Below are 20,369 nucleotides of genomic sequence, written 5' to 3' on the forward strand. Positions count from 1 at the left end.
TTGCTATTCAGATGGGTAGAAAAAATGCTATTAACTTAAAAGAATGGCTTGCCAAATTTTTGTCATTTATGATGAATAACTTCACTGATGGATGAACTACACAAATCTCCATAATAATTTCCAGGAAGACAAGATACACACACACACACACACACACACACACACAGCCCATTATGTACTAAGAGTACTTATCAAAGAGTAGAATCAAATCTATAAAATATCAATGTGCTTTATAAGGGAATATCATTTAATAGCAAACATTTTAAAGTTCAATAGGGATAAATGAATGAAAATAAGCACAATGAAATATATCTGACAATGTTCTAATAAAAATAGCATTGAATATACTAACATACATTACTATTTGACCTTCACCACATGTATAGTATTTCCCTATTAACAAATGAGAAAATAATCTCAGAACTTGTTAACAGAACAATTACCAACTTGATAAGTAGAGCAAGAACTCAAACCCATGTCTGTGCCTGGCTAGAAATGGCACAGTGGCTCGTGCCTATAATCCCAGCACTTTGAGAGGCCAAGGTAGGAAGACTGCTTGAAGCCAAGAGTTTGAGAACAGCCTGGGCAATATAGCAAGACCTATCTCTATAAAAAAATAATAATAATAAAATAAATTTTAAAAAAATTAGCCGGGCCTAGTGGCACATTCCCGTAGCACTAGCTACTCCGGAGAGTGAGGTGGGAAAATTGCTTGTGCTCAGGAGTGCAAGGCAACAATGAGCTGTGATGGTGCCACTGCACTCCAGCTGGGGTGACACAGCGAGAGCCTATCTTAAAAATAATAATATCCCAGCCGGGCGTGGTGGCTCACGCCTGTAATCCCAGCACTTTGGGAGACCAAGGCGGGCAGATCATGAGGTCAGGAGATTGAGACCATCCTGGCTAACACAGTGAAACTCTGTCTCTACTAAAAATACAAAAAATTGGCTGGGCGTGGTGGCGGGCGCCTGTAGTCCCAGCTACTTGGGAGGCTGAGGCAGGAGAATGGCGGGAACCCAGAAGGCGGATGCTGCAGTGAGTCGAGACTGTGCCACTCCACTTCAGCCTGGGTGACAGAGTGAGACTCCATCTCAAAAAAATAAATAAATAAAAATAAATAAATAATAATAATATCCCATTTCTGAATGTGTGTGTCTTAATGTACATATGTGCATGTGTTAAGTATGGAAAAGAAAGTCTGGAAGAATACACCAAACTAAAAGCAGTGGTAATCTCAGAAACAAAAGAGTGGAGAAAGAAGACTTTCCATTTCTGTATACTTCAATACTTTTATAATTTAAGTGTGTGAAAAGAAAATGTTAAAAACTTTAGAGTTAGAGGTGGGTTCAAACACTGACTGTGTGATTTGGGGCAAGTACTTAACCTCTCTTGGATTCCTCATAAATTGAAAAAACTTATCCAAATTAGAAGAGATAACAAATACAACATTCCTAGCACAGTGCTCCCTCTACTCCCCTATGTAAAAGCAGGCAATTAAAATTAAGAACTGGTGATAATGAGAAATGTGATAGGAATGTACAGAAGGAAAATATCACAGATTAAAGTAGTTATGGAAAATTTAAAGAAGCTGGGACTTGAACTGAGCTTAAAAAAAAGGTAGAGTATTAATAACAAAGTTTGGGGAAAAGGCTTACCAAAATAAATGAAATAATCAGAGTAAATACACAGGAAGGAGAATGAGATGTACAAACATTGGCCCAGTGTCTAACACAAAGTACATGCTCAATAAATATCTGTTAAAGTAAATGAAAAGAGGTACAGATTAGGGAATAGAAAAAAATGAGGCTGCTTAGGTAGGGAAAGGCCATATTTTAGAGATCCTGGAAATCAAAAGAGAGATTAGATTTAATGCAGTTGTCAATGCAAGGCTTCTAGAGCTGGACTTAGCTGGCAAAGCCACATTTTAGGAATATATAGTCTGGCAGCAGTAAGCCAGATTGACAGGATATAGACTAATTAGTCAGCTATAATGAATAATTAAGGCATATACACAGACACATGTTATATATAACGTACATCACAGGATAACAATATATCATTACAGACTGTAAAGGAGATGGGCAACTGAACAAAGGTGGCAGCTAATTAGAGGGAAATATGAGTAAAATATTGATATACCAAACTTCCCTAGTAATTATGATTAGCATTTGTAGTTAAAAACAAATACACACATAAACAAATTTTGAACTACTTCTCAATAATAGAGTTGAGTCAATTTCCTACATGCAACTTACCTGATCCTCTTGAAACAAAACGCCTTTCTGAGCATTTATTCGCTTAAACAGATCCCCTCCCTCACAGTAATCCATTACTATGTAGAGAGAGCCATTTTCTACAAAATAAAAACATTACAGTCCACTTTTAAAATCGTACATCAAAAGCATGGCTAAATTAAAGGTACTTAAAGGCTTACTAAAAAGCAGCTGCTAAACAAAAAACAGGACCATACTCAAAAGATTAGGGCACAAAGTCAAGGTATACTGGTCACAAAGATTACATAATGACTTAGGTTAACAGAAAACTCCATCATTAATGATTTCTATTAAAAATACACCATTTTATTGAATAGTGCTGTTTACATTGACCTAAACACTCTGAAATAGAAACAAAATGCAGATATACTTGATTTCATTCAATAAATACAATTCCTTAAATGTCACATATAAAATCATGTTTTTCCACCAATATATCACATCAGAGATGGGTTATCTTAGTTTTCCGACTCGCCATTAATTCTCTGCTTTGTTTTATCCACTTTAATCACTTACTTATTAAATAAATACAATAATAAGTGTTGTGATAAACTGAGGATTCAACAGTGTATAGGATATAATAGGACACAGTTTCCATCCTCTTGGAGCTTTCTTTAATTTTATGCACTTTTTAAAAAATTACATATGATTTGTGAACAAACATGAAGATGGGCACTTCCCCATCCACCTTTATGTCTCGGTCCACAGAGAAAGGTACTTCTGTGCTTCTTCCTATGGATCGAAAGGACTACAAGAACACTTCTTTTTTTATTTAGGCTTTTTTTTTTTTCTTTTAAGAAAAAGGGTCTCAATCTTTTGCGCATGCTGACCTTGAGCTCCTGGGCTCAAGCGAACCTGTCACCTCAGCCTCCCCAATAGCTAGGACTACAAGCCCATGCTACTGTGTCTGGCTTAGAAGAATACTTTAATGATTCTTTCCATCCCTTACTTCTTAAGTAAGGAACAGTGGCCAGTATCACTTTTAACATTTTCTGAATCACTACATGGTACTGAGACTATCACAACTCAAAGAACAGTTTTCCTAGTTCACACTTCTTTTACTGTGTGTGCTATGGCCTTATTTCCAGCAGTATTTTTTTTTTCTTTTGAGACAGGGGCCAGGCTAGAGTGCAACGGCACGATGATGGCTCACTGTAGCCTCGACCTCCCGGGCTCAAGCAATCCTCTCACCTTAGTTTCTACAGTAGGTGGAACCGCAGGCACGCACCACCACACCTGGCTAATTTTTTAAATTTTTGTAGAGATGGGGTCTACAAACACCCTATGTTTCCCAGGCTGGTCTCAAATTCCTGGGCTCAAGAGATCCTCCCACCTCAGCCTTCCGAAGTTGCTGAAATTACAATTGTGAGCCACCGCACCCAGCCTCCAGGAGTATTTATTACTTGTACTTTGTGGTGACATTCTTGTCACTCGTGGTGCACATATCTTCTTTTGATCTACTGTTTGTAATGTGCCACTGGGATAAGAATCTATATGATAAAGCTAATTAAGAATCTGTATGACTTTTTATGATTGACCTGGAAAGATCATCCAAATATACATGTGAGAAATTATAATGTGAAAAAAACTCCTGAAAACTGTATAATTCACTATTTATAAAATATGTATATAGATGTTATAATGTATGTAGCATAAGAAACAAAAAGCAAAAAATTACATATGCTATGCTATCATTTATGTTTGACACGAGCATGTATTCTTCCAAAACTAAGAGAAATAATAAAGTTTTATTTTTAAAATACGCTACCCCTTTTGAATCACACAGATGTTTCTATGTGAAGCAGTCAATATAAATCCAAAACATCTGCTGGAATATTTGCTCAAAACCTTTTAACTTGAAATATTAAAATTTTGTTAACAACAACAAAAAAAGAAACTAAAGGATAGATGCCAGGAGAAAGATAAAGGAAAATTCAAGGTCCTGAAAAGGAAGAGTTGGTTAATTCTGTACTCTTTCACATGAAATATAAATCTTCATTTCACTGCCAGCATAAAAAATACAGTACCTTGTGACATAATGTATTAATTGAATCACATTTTTATAAAAGTAGAAGAGACTTATAGTAGACACTGAGTTCATCTGGGAATGTAGTAACTTTAGCTCTAATTCAGACTCTGAAACTGGTATGTGATATGTCCCTGAGTCATTTCAATTATCTTCTACTTTCAATCTAGATTATGTTTTTTAGTTTACAGAAATTTATAATAATGAGAATATTTGGGTAGGACTTCAATAAACCACTTTGACCTGCCTTTAGAGAAACTTTGCCTTATCTTAATACCTGCATTATTAAATATAATGCACATAGTTCCAAAACAGCATTATAGCTGTAATACTTTAAGAACTTGAGAAAACTTTCAACATCCCTCACTATTATAATAGTGAGGCACAGAGGAGCATACTGAATGAGGATACTTTCTAAAGATCAGAACATTTTCTCAGTGATAGTGGTGGCAGCACTTACAGGAAGTTCAGTTTAAAAATATGTAAATTACTGTTCTTGCTCTGTCTCAATTCTTGCACTTACTGCATTGCTTCTTTTAAAGCAATCACTAATAACAGCCAGTATTAAATTATACAGGCACAGTTGGGAGGCTGAGGCATAAGAATCACTTGAACCTGGGAGGCAGAGGTTGGAGTAAGCCGAGATCATGCCCCTGCACTCCAGCCTGAGCCACTGAGCGAGACTCTGTCTCAATTTAAAAAAAAAAAAACAAAACGCAGGCACAATATCAGTATTGTCCTTGAATCATGCTGATATTCATATGCGTATGTTTTTAAGCAAAAATGATATCTTTTTCCTAAGAATGCATTCACAAAAAGATTTATTAATGTCTTAGGATTTTTTTAACTCTCTCGCATAATTTATCTGACCTTCAAATGATTCTCTATACTGGACAATATTTGGATGCTTCATGTTTGCCAATACTGCAACTTCTCTCCTTGATTCTTCTCTTTCTTTACTGGACATCTTAAATGAGAGGAAAAAGAAAATAGTAAATGAAACCATTAATAAACAACCTAAAAGTCCATCAATAGGTGAGTGGTTAAAACATAATAGTATTAATACAGTTCAATCAACAAAATATAGCAAGAAGTTAAAAAGAATGAGTTGAATCTGTACGTAGAAATATTTTAAGATGTCCAAACTAGATTAGGTTACAGAACAGCAAGTATATTTTTCTAAACATATAAACATAAGCACATATCATAGAAAAAATCTGAAAGAATATATAGGCTATTCTGATATTAGCAGGAATAAAGGAGTCTTTTGCTTTAGGTTATCGATTACCTTTTTTTTTTTTTTAAAGAAAATCTCTAACAATGAGCTCTATTGTAACTGAACTATTACTCATGAAACCAAACTAAAAATATACTTACTCTTGAGATGTTAATTTCCTTGATAACATACTGTCTGCCATCTTCTGTAGATTTAACAAGAATGGCTTTTCCAAATGAACCTTCTCCAATCTTCTGTAGTCTAACATACTTCTCCATGATTCTTTTTCTAAGGCATCTTTACAGACACGCTACACATTTAAAAAACTAACAAAAAAGATAAAGCATTTATAACATGAGATAAAACATTATAATATCATAACAATTTTAATGTTTAATTCAAATTCTAATTCTTTAGTGATTTGCTAACATTTTAAAAAAGGATATTTAATATATTTACTAAAAGTTACACCGGATGAAACTAGAAAACATCATTCTCAGTAAACTATCGCAAGGACAAAAAACCAAACACCGCATGTTCTCACTCATAGGTGGGAATTGAACAATGAGAACTCATGGACACAGGAAGGGGAACATCACACTCCGGGGACTGTTGTGGGGTTGGGGGAGGGGGGAGGGACAGCATTAGGAGATATACCTAATGCTAAATGACGAGTTAATGGGTGCAGGAAATCAACATGGCACATGGATACATATGTAACAAACCTGCACATTGTGCACATGTACCCTAAAACCTAAAGTATAATAATAATAAAAAATAAAAATAAAAACAAAATAAAATACAAAAAAAAAGTTACACTTTATATACTTTACTAGTACAACCTAATTACATCTAAAAAGAGAAAAAAAAATGTGATATTTCAATTTTATAAGAATGCTTTGGAAAGCCAAATATTTAATGTATATACTTAATGTATGGAGAGAAAGGCAAACTTACATGAATTAATTAGTAGCATTAATTAGTAGCATTACATGAATTAATTAGTAGCATTAATTTATTTTCTCCAAAAAGAATGAAAACCTAATACTACACTATTTCTTGAAGTTATTTAACTAATCCCCTCTTATTCAACATTCGTTTAAAATGCTTGCTAGTATAGAACAATTTCGGATAGTTTTTGTACACATATTTTAATGTGCTTATTGTAAGGATTTCCTTAGGATAAATTCTGAATTCAAATAATATGCCCATGTTATAGTATGGCTTTCAAATATATTAAGTGTCTTAACAGAAATGTTATATGTATTTAGCCAGTAGTGCCTGCTTCTAGGTACCCTCATTAACACTGGTTATTATTATTTTTTGTATTTAGGGAGATGTTTACTGTAATGTCATTTATAATAACAAAACACTGGTTATTATTTATTAAAATCTTTGAGAAGCAATAAAGGGTAATAGTTAAAGAACACTAAAACTTTAGAGTCAGAGAGCTTAAGTTTAAATCTTAGCTTTATCATTTATTTGTTATGTAAACTTAGGCAAGTTACTTATCTTTATGTGCTCAGTTTGGTCACATGTAGAATGTGAATAACCATAGTACATATTTACAGAACTGCTGGAAGAATTAATTAATGTAAGAATGTACTGAAAACAGTACTTGGCACATATGAGCACTGTGTCACTATTTGTTATTGTTGTTACTCCTTAAATCTAATGGGGAAAATGGTGTTTCATTTTTATTTTAATTTCTTTTACTTACCAGTGAATTTGAAAAATTCTTCCATATTTATTGAATATTTCTCTTTCTTTTTTTTTTAAGACAGTCTCACTCTGTCACCCAGGATGGAGTGCAGTCACGTGATCTCGGCTCACTGCAATCTCCGCCTTCCAGGTTCCTGCGATTCTCCTGCCTCAGCCTCCCAAGTAGCTAGGATTACAGGTGTGTGCCACCACACACAGCTAATTTTTGTATTTTAAGTAGAGATGGGGTTTCGCCATGTTGGCCAGGCTGGTCTTGAAATCTTGACCTCAGATGATCTGCCCACCTCAGCCTCCCAAAGTGCTGGGATTAGAGGTGTGAGCCACCATAAGCGGCCACATTTATTGAACATTTCTATTTTTTCTCTTTTGAACTATTCATCCATGTTCTTTAATCATTTTATACTGAGTCTTTAATTTGTAAAAACTCCTTATGTAATGAAGTCCTTATCTGTCATAAATTATTTTCCCTTATATCCTATTTGCCTTTATTTAAGTATAAAAGATTATTTTGATATAAACAAATGTATTAATCTTTTCTTTATATTTCTACTTTTAGTATCACGCTTAAACCCTTACCATACCAAAATAATTGATTAAGGTCATTAGTATCTTCAGGAATAGTAATTTCAAAAGAGTGGTAGTTTCAGGAAAAGCCAGAATACAATAAGCTAGCTAGTGAAAGCTGAAAACAGTGTGAGAAAGAGTCATAAGAGCAATAATGTGTACCACCTACTGGCAATATCACCCTTATTGTAGACATACATGAATTTACTATGCTAATCTGAAACTAATAAACATTTAATTCACCTAGCTTGCTCTTTTTTATTTCCATTCACAGCAGGCTTCCAATGTGTGATTCCTTTCTAGGAGAAAATAAGTTTGTCATGACAACTCTTTTTAAATTTCTGTGGCAGTTTACCATATTTCTCATTGTAAATTAAAAAATCCATGTTCTCATCTCATCCATCAATGCTAAATTTGTTTTTAACTTTATTTTGCCTCTAAAAATGATCCAATCTCCTTAAATGACAAACATCATATTCTGTGCCTGCAAGACCAGACCACAGGCCAGAACTCAGCCTGTGGTAGCACTGATGAGATAAGCATGACTCATGAAATTTTGTGAGAGAGTGCCTTTCTCTACCTTAGAAAACAAGATTCCCTTAGCAATTTTAAGAGAAACAAGAAATAAACCATTATTATAGCATTTTAGCATCAGTGAGTTAAAGAAGAAAAGTTGTTCCAAATATATTTTCAAGCCCAAGTTGTGTTAACTGGCACAATATAATGGCTATCTGGGCACCAGCCACAATTTAATGATTTTTCCAGAACACAAATGTTTAATATATTACATTACTATGCTACTTACAAAAAAAATCAAGATAAACTCATCTTAGTAATCTAAATTTCATAAATTAAATTAAATAATAGCCATATAAGGAGATTACTTCACAATCATCATTATTCTGTGACTTTTTGCCAAGAGAGGGAAACAAAATTAGTCAGTTTGGCCATTTCTTAAAATTAAGTTGCCAATTCCCTTCTAGGGACCACACTAATAAGACAGAAGCTCCACAAGTCCCTAGTGTTGCATTCTACTGCCAACAACATTACTGAACATTGTGGTTCTAACTCTATAAAGCAGACCTACTGATCCTGTTAGTAAAGAAAGATGACTCTAATTGCCATCAAATATGTCAAATGCAGACACTTTTCTGAACAACAGAAGACTTGTGGTAGATGACTTTCAGGAAAACAGACAAACTCTCCTTTTTTGTAATGTCAGTGTATATTAAAGGAAGTAAAAGGGAAAACATGAAAAAATAGATTACTTTCAGCATCTTACAATATATTTAACTGAGCTATTTCCTAGTTGTGAGACTTCTCAACTGAAGTATAATTCCATAAAATTTTCGTAACAAATGAAATAGAAAACAGTAACAAATTGTAATATAGGCTTCCACATACAAAATCGTATGAAGGAACATATGAATCCTGTTGACTTCAGTATTGTAATAAACTCAAATTAATGTTTGCCTTTTCTACCATTCAGTTTCCAACATCAAATGAAAATCATAATACCAACTTTACTCACTCTATAGTGTTCTTAAGGTCTCTAATAATTGTATCAATTTAATCTCTATAATACATATCTGATCCTGAAGATAAACAACAAGGAAAAAATTAGACTTTTTTGATATTTGAGCTTTCCAAAGAGTTATGTCATTTAATAAAGCAATGAATTCAGAATCAAGAGACAAGACTAGCTACATAATCAAAAGCTAACCATCTGCCTTTTGTGGACTTCAGTTTCTTTATCTAGAAACACAAAAGATTTAAACCTAATGCCATTTTATAGACCTTACCAACTCGACTAGTCTATGACTCAAGGAGAAGAAAATTAAAAAGTCAGAAAATAGATAATGTCAACACTGTTTAGAATTGTACTCTTAGCCACAAAGAGTAAGAGTGATGGGGAAAGCCATTCCATCAAAAAATTTAAAAAAGTCATACTAATTTCTTTAGCCTAATTATTTTTCTTTTTTTTTTTTTTTTTTTCTGAGACAGAGTCTCGCTCTGTCGCCCAGGCTGGAGTGCAGTGGCGTGATCTCGGCTCACTGCAAGCTCTGCCTCCCGGGTTCACGCCATTCTCCTGCCTCAGCCTCCTGAGTAGCTGGGACTACAGGTGTCCGCCAACACGCCCAGCTAATTTTTTGTATTTTTAGTAGAGACGGGGTTTCACCGTGTTAGCCAGGATGGTCTCGATCTCCTGACCTCGTGATCCGCCCGCCTCGGCCTCCCAAAGTGCTGGGATTACAGGCTTGAGCCATCGTGCCCGGCCTCTTTAGCCTAATTATTTAAAAAGTAAAAATAAATAAACTGTAATCTACAGTTAAGCATACTAGATTGACCTGTACATATTTACCTCTACTACCTCTCCAAACCTAAGGAACATGACTTTAAAGGGATTACCAAAAAGGCAAAACAGAAGAGAAGGCAACAGCAATACAGTTCTGGAAGCTGGCAAATACAAAAGAACATGCAGCAACTGACTTAGGAGACTAGAGAAAAGCTGTACCTTAAGCCAGCAGTGGGAAATAAGTCAGAAACAACTCAATTCCCACCACAAACTAGCTCAATAATTGGAAGTACTGGGGCATCTAAGAGTGAGGATAATATTAGGCAGGATTAGTTAAGAGCTTGTGTAAGAAGTGTCAGACACTTAGTTTGCCTCCTCCACCTCTCCCAGTCAGATAAGTACCCCTCTGCCACCTTGAAAGAAGACCACAGATATCTCTAGATTGGGTATACCAGGCACAACTAAGAATGGAAATCCCATCTATGATCTAGGAGATTAAGTGAAAGTCTACATAATAAATAGTGAGACTCTCTTTCAACCATGATGGTGTCCTTAGTATCAGATCACCCCACCTTCCAAAACAATTTAAAACCTGAATAAAATATATAAAGAAACAGCAATGCATTGAGGGGCCATAATCACTGAAAGGTGGAAACATACTAGTAGGTTCTACATTCATCCCAGTCTTTTCCCTGAAAAGAGTTTCCAAACTGTGCTACAGTAAAATGGAGCTCAAGTATAAAGCAGCAGTCTTGCTGAGGAGAGAAAGCGGTCAGAGTTCAGGGCTACCAAAATCCTGGAGAAAGGGAAAAATAATAGAAGGAGTCCAAAAATCTACAGTAAGTTCTGCTCCTGTTATTCTGTTCCTAACCTGTGCATACATGGAGGAGGACTGAAACAGTCTCATCCTAACAAAGCCTAAAAGCAACCATGGATAAAATCAAAGGTATTCACTGATACTTCATCAGACTACCAAAACAAAACTAACAATTTTTACAAGATACATGTTTCAGAGCCTCTAAGACTTTTCATTCACAATGTCTAGTATCCCATCAAAAAATATTGATGCACATTAAAAAAAACAGATATAGACTCACAAATGCCTCAAACATGAAGTTACTAATAGAGGATTTGAAAGTAACCATGATTAATTAATATGTCTTAAGAATATAAGATAAGAAGATGGATAAAACAGATTTTTTAAGATGGAGAATTTCAACAAAGAATTAAAAATTTTTTTTTTAATTTAAAATTTTTTTTGAGACGGAGTCTCACACTGTCACCCAAGCTGGAGTGCAGTGGTGCGATCTCGGCTTACTGCAAGCTCCACCTCCCGGGTTCACACCATTCTCCTGCCTCAGCCTCCCAACTAGCTGGGACTACAGGCACCTGCCACCACGCCCGGCTAATTTTTTTGTATTTTTAGTACAGACGGGGTTTCACTATGTTAGCCAGGATGGTCTCGATCTCCCAACCTCGTGACCCGCCCGCCTCAGCCTCCCAAAGTGCTGGGATGACAGGTGTGAGCCACCGCGCCTGGCCTCAAAATTTATTTTTAAAAAGTGGTCATTCTAAAACTAAAATATAAAATATCTGAAATTAAGAACTCATTCATGGATTTATGGCAGACAGGACACAGCAGAAGGCAGGATTAGTAACCTATAAAATGAACCAAAAGAAAATATTCAACAAAAAATCTGAGAGAAAAATATTAAAAAACAACAACAACACACACCGGGATGGGGGTGGGGATGGAGAAAGAAATGTATAGGAAGACTCAATATTATAAAGATTTTCATTCCTAATCTCTACAGTTAATGCTCTCCTAATAAAAACATAAGCTTTGGGGCTGGGGGTGATTAGACAGGCTGATTTTAAAGTACACACACACACACACACACACACACACACACACACACAGACAGAAGAAGAACAGCCAGAGAAATACTGAAAAAGAAGAGCAATGAAGGAAAATTTGTTTGGCTTAATTCAAAACACATTACAAAGCTACAATAATTATGAAATAGGCAAATCACAGGAAGTCCAGAAATCAAAAAACTTTTAAAACTTGGTGAATAATCATGGTGACATTTCAAATCAGTAGGAAAAAAGGTGAATTTTGAAATAAAAAGTTCAAAGCCAACAGTGAGACAACTAGGTAGCCATGTGGGGAAAAAAAAGTTAATTTATTTCCTCATTTTACACCAACCTAAATTCTAGATGCTAAAACATTGAAATGTAAGAAATAAAAGCATAATAGTAATAAAATAAAACATGGGAGAATGACTTCTGTCTTGGAACGGATAGCTGAAGCACAACACAAAATCAAAAAGCCTTGCGGGATTAATATGACTAGACCAATATTTTAGCTATTATAACGATCTCATTTTTCTAACAAATAAAAAACTCGTACATATTTATAAGACCAAAAAACACAACTATCCAAAAGAAAAGTGGACAAAGGATATGAAGTCAAACGTTAACACCGAGAATGAATACAAATTATGATAAAATGTGCCACGATACCCAATCTCCTGTAAAATGATATACAATTTTGGCCGGGCATGGTGGCTCACGCTTGCAATCCCAGCACTTTGGGAGGCCGAGGCAGGTGGATCACCTGAGCTCAGGAGTTTGATGTCAGGCTGGCCAACATGGTGAGACCACCATCTCTACTAAGAATACAAAAAATTAGCTGGGCGTGGTGGTGCAGGCCTGTAATCCCAGCTACTCGGGAGGCTGAGACAGGAGAATCGCTTGAACCTGGGAGGCAGAGGTTGCAGTGAGCTGAGATCACGCCACTGCACTCCAGCCTGGGCAACAGAGTGAGACTCCTTCTCAAAAAAAAAAAAAAAAAAAGAAAGAAATACAATTTTAAAATACAAGGGGTAAGTTTTTTATGTTATGTATATTTAACCAGAACTTTTTTTAAAAAGTACAAGAGACGGCATGTTTCATCAATTAGAATGGCAAAATTCACAGTTGATTATTGTACTGTATTGTGGGGGAACAGAAGGAAACAATATGGTGGGACTATAAATTGATACAAGCACCAAGGAAAATAATTTGGCAATATCTACCAAAATTATAAGGGTACAGAAACTTTGATCTAGTGATTCAATTTCTAGGAATTTACCCTATAAATATTTCCAAATGTAGGAAAACAAAGTATCTACAAAGTTATCCTCTGCAGCACTGTTTCTAATAGGGCAAAATGTAACCATCCACATACAGTCAACACAGCAACTTTTATACTGATACAATTTCTCAATACACTGTTAGATTTTTAGGGATCAGAATAAATATGGCTTTTTATCAGAATTATCAGAATAAATATAAAAATCTATAAATATAGATTTTTAGGGATCAGAATACATATTTATATTTATATATAAATATATAAATAAATATATACATACAAACACACACACACACACACACACGCACCCCTGGGTTGTATAAGTAATAACTATGGAGAGATACACAATAAACTAGTAATACTGCCTACAGAGAAGGCAACTGAATAGTTGAAAAGATTTTTCAATCTTTCATACTTTCTGAATTTTGAACCATACAAATGTATTATCTATTCAAAACAATAAATAAATATTAAAACAATAATATCTGAGAGAAATAGTAAGAATACTGGCTAAATCAATTTCTCCAATTAAAGTCCTTCAACAATTCCCCATCTCCAAACTCCTCACTTTTGATATTCAAAGTTTTCCTATGGCATAATGCTTCTTTTCAAGTATACGAACTATGCTCCAGAAAAAAGTACCTCAGCCTCTAGTCAAATAAGACAGCTTTCCTCACATTTTACTAAGAATTTCTTTTTTTTTTTTTTTTTTTTGAGACAGAATCTTGCTCTGTTGCCCAGGCTGGAATACAATGGCTCCATCTCGGCCTCCGAGGTTCAAGTGATTCCCCTGCCTCAGCCCCCCAAGTAGCTGGGATTACAGGAGTGTGACACCATACCCAGCTAATTTTTGTATTTTTAGTAGAGACTGGGTTTCGCCATATTGGCCAGGCTGGTTTCAAACTCCTGACCTCAAATGATCCACCCACCTCGGCTTCCCAAAATGCTGGGAAAACAGGTGTGAGCCACGGCGTCTGACACAGAATTTTTTTCTTTTCTTTTTTTTTGAGACAAGCCTCACTCAGTCGCCCAGGCTGGAGTGCAGTAGTGCTATCTTGGCTCACTGCAACTCCTGCCTCCCAGGTTCAAGCAATTATCCTGCCTTAGCCTCCCAAGTAGCTGGGATTACAGGCACGCGCCACCACGCCCGGCTAATTTTTTGTATTTTTGGTAGATATGGGGTTCGCCAGGTTGGCCAGGCTTGTCTCAAACTCCTGACCTCAAGTGATCCATCCACCGTGGCCTCCCAAAGTGCTGGGATTACAGGCATGAGCCACCGCACCCAGCCACTAAGAATTTCCTTAAAGCCACAAATAAGCAATTTTGGACATAATAAAATTTTGTGAGCCACATATAAAAAATTTTAGCGTATATGAATGGAAAAGCTCAACTTCGATCAATCTGGAACACATACTTAGGTTAAGCATTAAGCTCTCACCAGGTGTTTCAGATATTCTATAGACAGGCTGTCTTGAAGCGAAACATGGTAAAGGCATGGCAACAGGTTTCAAGAAGTCTTTTGGCGCTGTCTGCAGCTACAATCCATATATACAGTTCTCCCTAAGCAATAAATACCATTTTGAATAGTGGGAGGGGATCCACGTATCTTCTCAGGAAAAAGGTTCTTTATTTTCCTTTATTCGAAAAAGCAGAAAGCAAAAATGGAATTTCTATTAGACTTTTTTCAAAATATTTTTTCTTCTCTGTAAGTCTATTCAGACAATATTCAACAGATTTTGTAGTGGAGACTACCAACAGGTAAATAAAGAATTTACATTCGTGAAAAGGTGTCATGTTCACGACTTAGACTAGAAGGCAGGAGATTAGCAGAGCAAAATTTACTTGGAATACAATGTCAATGTATTATTCACACGACCTCAAAAGAACTCCTGTGATCAAGTTCGACACCCTTTATTAAATTCCTGACAGTGACTTTTACTGTGAAAAAAAACCTGTTTTCCCACAAAATAGGCTCCTTACATTTCAGCTAGAACAATGGCAATTTTAAGTGAAACAGATCTGTAGAACCTCTAATACCAGACAAATCTAAACTAGAAACAAAGAGTTACTTCTCTCCAAATTTGGCTTTCCTCCATCAGCTCTACAATACTGCTGCATCATAAGAAAAGGTCATTAACTTAGATTGGATGCTACTTTTAATCCTTCATAAACATTTCTAATGAAACTTACCAAGGCAATAAAAAATATTTCTGCTTCTTAAAGCAGATCTTAAAAAACAAAAAATAGGCCTGCAAAAAAAGTTATGATAAACTCTTAAAGTAGTAGAACTATTAATGCCTTACATATGGAAACTGTGTCAAATCATGGAAACGGAAATCTAAGACTACAGGGTAACCAGCTAACTACTACTCATATTCGCTTCCTAATTAAAATTTATCTGTAATTTAAGACTGGACACAACATAAGCAATGTAAATGCTTGCTTATCCACACAAGATTCCTATTATTTTAATCCCATTACCGCTCTAGTTTTTAAAAATACCGTAATGTCCAAGAATCGCTTTGTAATACAGAGTGTCTTAGAGAATTAACATTTAAATGAGATTAAGGTATTTTCCCTGCAAACACTTCAGGTATCTGTGTAATCTCAATATAAGCAGGTCTACGCACATCTCATTTCCAGGATGATTTTTACCATTTTGCATGTCATTCCTTCCCCCAAGTGGAACTCACCTCAGTGACACAGGACGTTAGTAGGAATAACGGTGATGACTAATAAGCATCAGTCTAGGTGTGGCAGTCTTCCTATGGGGCTTAATAAAGAAGAGGTACCATCCTGCATTTTGAAAATGACATCCTGAAAGAGAAACCAAGTCTGTCTAACCAGCAGTAGCTCACAGTCCAGACTGAAAGGGGGCACTGAGACTCTCCACACCTGACACTCGTCTTCAGTTGACACCACGGGTTTGACTCCGTCCCGCCTCGGGCGACGCCCGTGGTAAGACAGGTCGACACTACCCTGACGAAACAAACAAACTGGTTTCTGAGCCCCGTAGAAACGGTGGGGTGCAGCAGGGGGAGTGCCTCCGTTACCGCCTCTCCAACTTCACAGAGGTCGTTGCTAGTGGCCACGGCGTAGCGGGGACGGGCGGCGTTCGGGACTGGGAAGCTACCTGACTGCCACGTGCTCCTGCCTCGCAACAGCGGCTCTAGATTCCGAGTTATGGGGACAACTGCTCGAGACGCCAGGGCTGGGTGAGGACTCCGCAACCTAAGGTCCCAAAACCCTGCAGCGAATGCAGACTAAGGGGGAGCGGCCGGCGCGTCACCGGCGCTGGCGTGTGACGTCAGCGCGCGGAAGGCGGCACGCAGCGGAGGCGGCTGGGAAAGAGCACCGAGGCTGGGCTAGAACCGTGGGGTTGGGCGGGGTGCTGTGCGAAGGGACGGGCGGGGTGGGCTCTGCAGGCGGGAAGACAGAAAGGAGGAGACGGGAGAGATGAAAAGGATGGAGACAGTGTAAAGCTGTTAAGAGTCATGCAGAGATGCGGGAGAGAACTCACTAGTTGAAACCAATTTGGAATATAAAGCATATAAAATTTTCCCATACCTACTACACCGAGAAAAGGACTTTTTTATTTTACTTGAAAGCGCACTACTTAAGGATGCCACATTTTTAAGAGCAGTTTTGCTTTAAAAAGCATGCCTTTTCCTATTATATCTTGGATGGCTGAAACAGAAGAATGTTTAAGTCTTGAGATATTTTTAAAAAGCTGTATGGGGTTTTCTACACCTTTACATCTAATGTATGTATAAATTTCTTGTCTGTATGTTGAAGGGTTTGGAAATGTACAGCAGTCTAAGTACCTTTTTTCACTGCAGGACTGGCGAAGGTAGGAAGAGATTCCCCTAAAACTATAATAAGGGATATCATCTGGTGTCATCGTGAGTGGCCCTACTCAGGGCAACTTTATTCCTAGGGACATTGAAAGATTTTGGCGGCTTTGCCAGACGATGGCGCTGCAAGTCACCCAACCTGAAAAGCTGGAGAGTTTGCCTTGTTTTATCTCCTCTTCAATCTCCATACAGCTACAAAAGACTTATTTTCCTTATTCTTTCTACTTCTAGTCTATACTCCTGTGGGCCCTCCTACCCCCAGTTAGTAGGAATTTTGGTGTCTGAATGCACAATTGTAGTTCTACCCACATCCTTTTGTACATCAAAGTGAAGTGAAATGTTGCCAATTACTAATCTAAGCAAATTCTTTTTGCTGCTTACAGGAAGAATGGCTAGTCAGCTAACCTCCTTAGATAATTCTTTAGGCTCATGTCATAAACTATTGGTAGGAGTACAAACTGCTACAGTCTTTCTAGAAGGTATGCTAGCAGTATGCATATCCTTTGACTCAGCAATTTAACTTCTGGGACAAGTGAGCAATGATTTATACACAAGGATAACCGTTGTTGTTTATAACCAGAAAAACTAGAAATAATGTAAATGTATAACAATAAAGAATTGATTAAATTATAATATACCCAAACAATGAAATACTCTAAAGCCATTTAAAAGAGTAATCAAGATCTACTTTATTGACATACAAAGTTACCATTGATATATTGGTGAGTAAATAAAGCAGGTTACCTAGAGGATTACTTGATTTCCCTTTCTGGTTTATATACCCCTGTACAATTGAATTTTTTTTTATTTTTAAACACGAGTGCTTTGGGGCTTCTTTTTCTTTAAATATTTTATTGGACTTTTATTTCAAACAAAAAAGTTTTTGCTTCTTGGAACAAGCCAATAACACAAGCACACAAAGATAAAGCCTACCGTCTCCTTCCCAGAGCTCCCTTCTGTGCTGTCCTCCACAAAACCAATGTTACCAGTTAATTAATATCATCTACATTTTTCTCTAAGTTCCTAAAAACATAAGCATGCATTTTTATATTTTATATATTAGTCTTAGTCTTTTATTTATTTATTTATTTTGGAGACAGGGTCTCATTCTGTTTCCCAAGCTGGAGTGCAGTGGCGCGATCTTAGCTCCCTGCAACCTCCACCTTCCAGGCTCAAGTGATTCTCCCACTTCAGCCTCCCGAGCAGCTGGGACCATGGGTGCGTGCCACCACACCTGGCTAATTTTGGTATTTTTTTTTGTAGAGATAGGGTTTTTGCCATGTTGCCCAGGCTTCTTGTGTGTGTTTTTTGTAGAGATGGGTTTTACCATGTTGCCCAGGCTGGTTTTGAACTCCTGAGCTCAGGTAATCTGCCTGCTTTGGCCTCCCAAAGTGCTGGGATTATAGGCGTGGGCCACTGTGCCTGGCTGGGACTATAGTATACACATTATTTTGCAATGTATATTTTTAAATTTAATAGTATCAATGAACATCTATGCGGATATCAACTAATTCTTGTGAATGATATTGGTATTTCATGATATGGCTATACCAAAATCTACTCCATTCGGTAGACATATTGTTTCCAATGGTATAATTACTTCTGTGGGATAGATTTCTAAAAGTAGGTTTGCTGGGTCAAAATGTATGCATATTTTTTCACTTTAACACTTCTATGTCTTGGTTATGAAAATTTCTCAACTCCTTATTAATAGTGGTAGTACAATATATTAAATGGAAGGGGACTAGTAGTATGCCTAAGCTATTCTATAGAGATTTTTCAGAAATACATTCTGCCATGCATTCACAATTAAGCACTATATGTTAGATGATGGGGACAAACATATTCAAGGAATGGATATTGTTATTCCTTCTTTCTAGAAAGCAGGCAGCAAGGTGAAACAAAATAGAGAATAACAAATTAGAGCAAATGGTTGGTATAGAACTACACTATTTTCCCTCTGTGAAATTATTATGTAAATGATTTTATTAAAAGACCATGTATTTATGAAGGTATAAGTTCTGATTATACTCACCTACAATCTTTTTTTTTTAAATTATACTTTAAGTTTTAGGGTACATGTGCACAACATGCAGGTTAGTTACATATGTATACATGTGCCATGTTGGTGTGCTGCACCCATTAACTCGTCATTTAACATGTTAATGCTATCCCTCCCCCCTCCTGCCACCGCAGAACAGGTCCCAGTGTGTGATGTTCCCTTTCCTGTGTCCTTGTGTTCTCATTGTTCAATTCCCACCTATGAGTGAGAACATGCATACTCACCTACAATCTTTTGTGATTAGACAAGGGCCTAAAATACTAAATATGAAGAAAAGCATTCTCTAAAATCCAGATCTCTTACAGACATGTAATATTCAAACCCAAGGGAGAAAAAAAAGTCAATATCTTGGCATTTAGTACTCCATCTTGCTACATTCTAGGCGAGAAATTTTTAGTTATTTAAGCCATGTTCCTGAAAGTCTACTCTAGCCTTATGTGGTTTGAACTCACCGTTAACTCTGTGTAGCTACGAATTAAACTGTAGCAGCCTACTGAATTTCTGGATCTTAATCTGGTAGGCCCAGCTCCTTATGCAAAGATAAAACATCTAGGCAGCTTTTGAGTTTCTGGTTTTCTGAATTGGGTCACCTGCCAGGGCTCACAGATGAGTCCACCATCTGAAGAGAATGATCATAATCCGTATCTAGGATGAATAAAACAAAACACTGTGCCCTTAGCTGTGTGCAGCCTGAGAAATGAGTCACTTCATGAGACTGTTTTCAGGATATGATTGGCTGAAAGAGCTTTGAGTGTATCAAGTCCTACTGAGGCAGTTTTGTGAGAAACAATCACACTACACTGGAAGGCTGTTTGCCATGTCAGAGGTCTCGAATTGTAATTAGAAGTGTAAAGCTATTTTGGATAACTTCTTGTTATCTTTGGGGAAAAGACAAAAGACAAGAAAAGGTCACTTTCACTTCTATGATGCTAGTGGAATCAGGAGGAAATTCTAGACTAGAACCATGCTACTATTTTCATAATAGAATGTTTTAATCCCTTCCATTCTCTCTCCATTGTGTCTGAAACATAAACAATAAGATCAAAGTTCTTTTTCTTTTCTTTTTTTTTTTTGAGACAGAGTTTCACTCTTGTCGCCTAGGTTGGAGTGCAGTGGTGTAATCTCGGCTCACTGCAACCTCCACTTCCCGGGTTCAAGCGATTCTCCTGCCTCAGCCTCCTGAGTAGCTGGAATTACAAGCATGCACCACCACACCG

General features: G+C 36.8%; 1 protein-coding gene across 7 annotated transcripts in view; it reads right to left on the reverse strand.

Annotated features, from left to right (window-relative positions):
* Positions 1–16,542, reverse strand: part of NEK1 (NIMA related kinase 1) — a 220,009-nt gene extending 203,467 nt beyond the window's left edge. For 3 of the 7 annotated variants that reach the window (XM_012508232.2, XM_030816320.1, XM_030816321.1), the window contains exons 1-4: positions 15,930–16,533; positions 5,677–5,841; positions 5,170–5,266; positions 2,256–2,353 (exon numbers count right to left, since the gene is read on the reverse strand). In XM_012508232.2, the coding sequence (XP_012363686.2) occupies positions 2,256–2,353; positions 5,170–5,266; positions 5,677–5,793 (312 nt within the window). In that variant the 5' untranslated portion in view covers positions 5,794–5,841; positions 15,930–16,533. Of the gene's footprint in view, positions 1–2,255; positions 2,354–5,169; positions 5,267–5,676; positions 5,842–8,044; positions 8,171–9,332; positions 9,353–9,980; positions 10,010–15,929 lie in introns of those variants that run through there. The other 4 variants (XM_003257955.4, XM_030816317.1, XM_030816319.1 and 1 more) reach the window with 4 other exon arrangements.
* Positions 16,543–20,369: the final 3,827 nt, after the last annotated feature.

The sequence above is a fragment of the Nomascus leucogenys genome, chromosome 7b (assembly GCF_006542625.1).
Source record: "Nomascus leucogenys isolate Asia chromosome 7b, Asia_NLE_v1, whole genome shotgun sequence".
NCBI classification, from domain to species: domain Eukaryota; kingdom Metazoa; phylum Chordata; class Mammalia; order Primates; family Hylobatidae; genus Nomascus; species Nomascus leucogenys.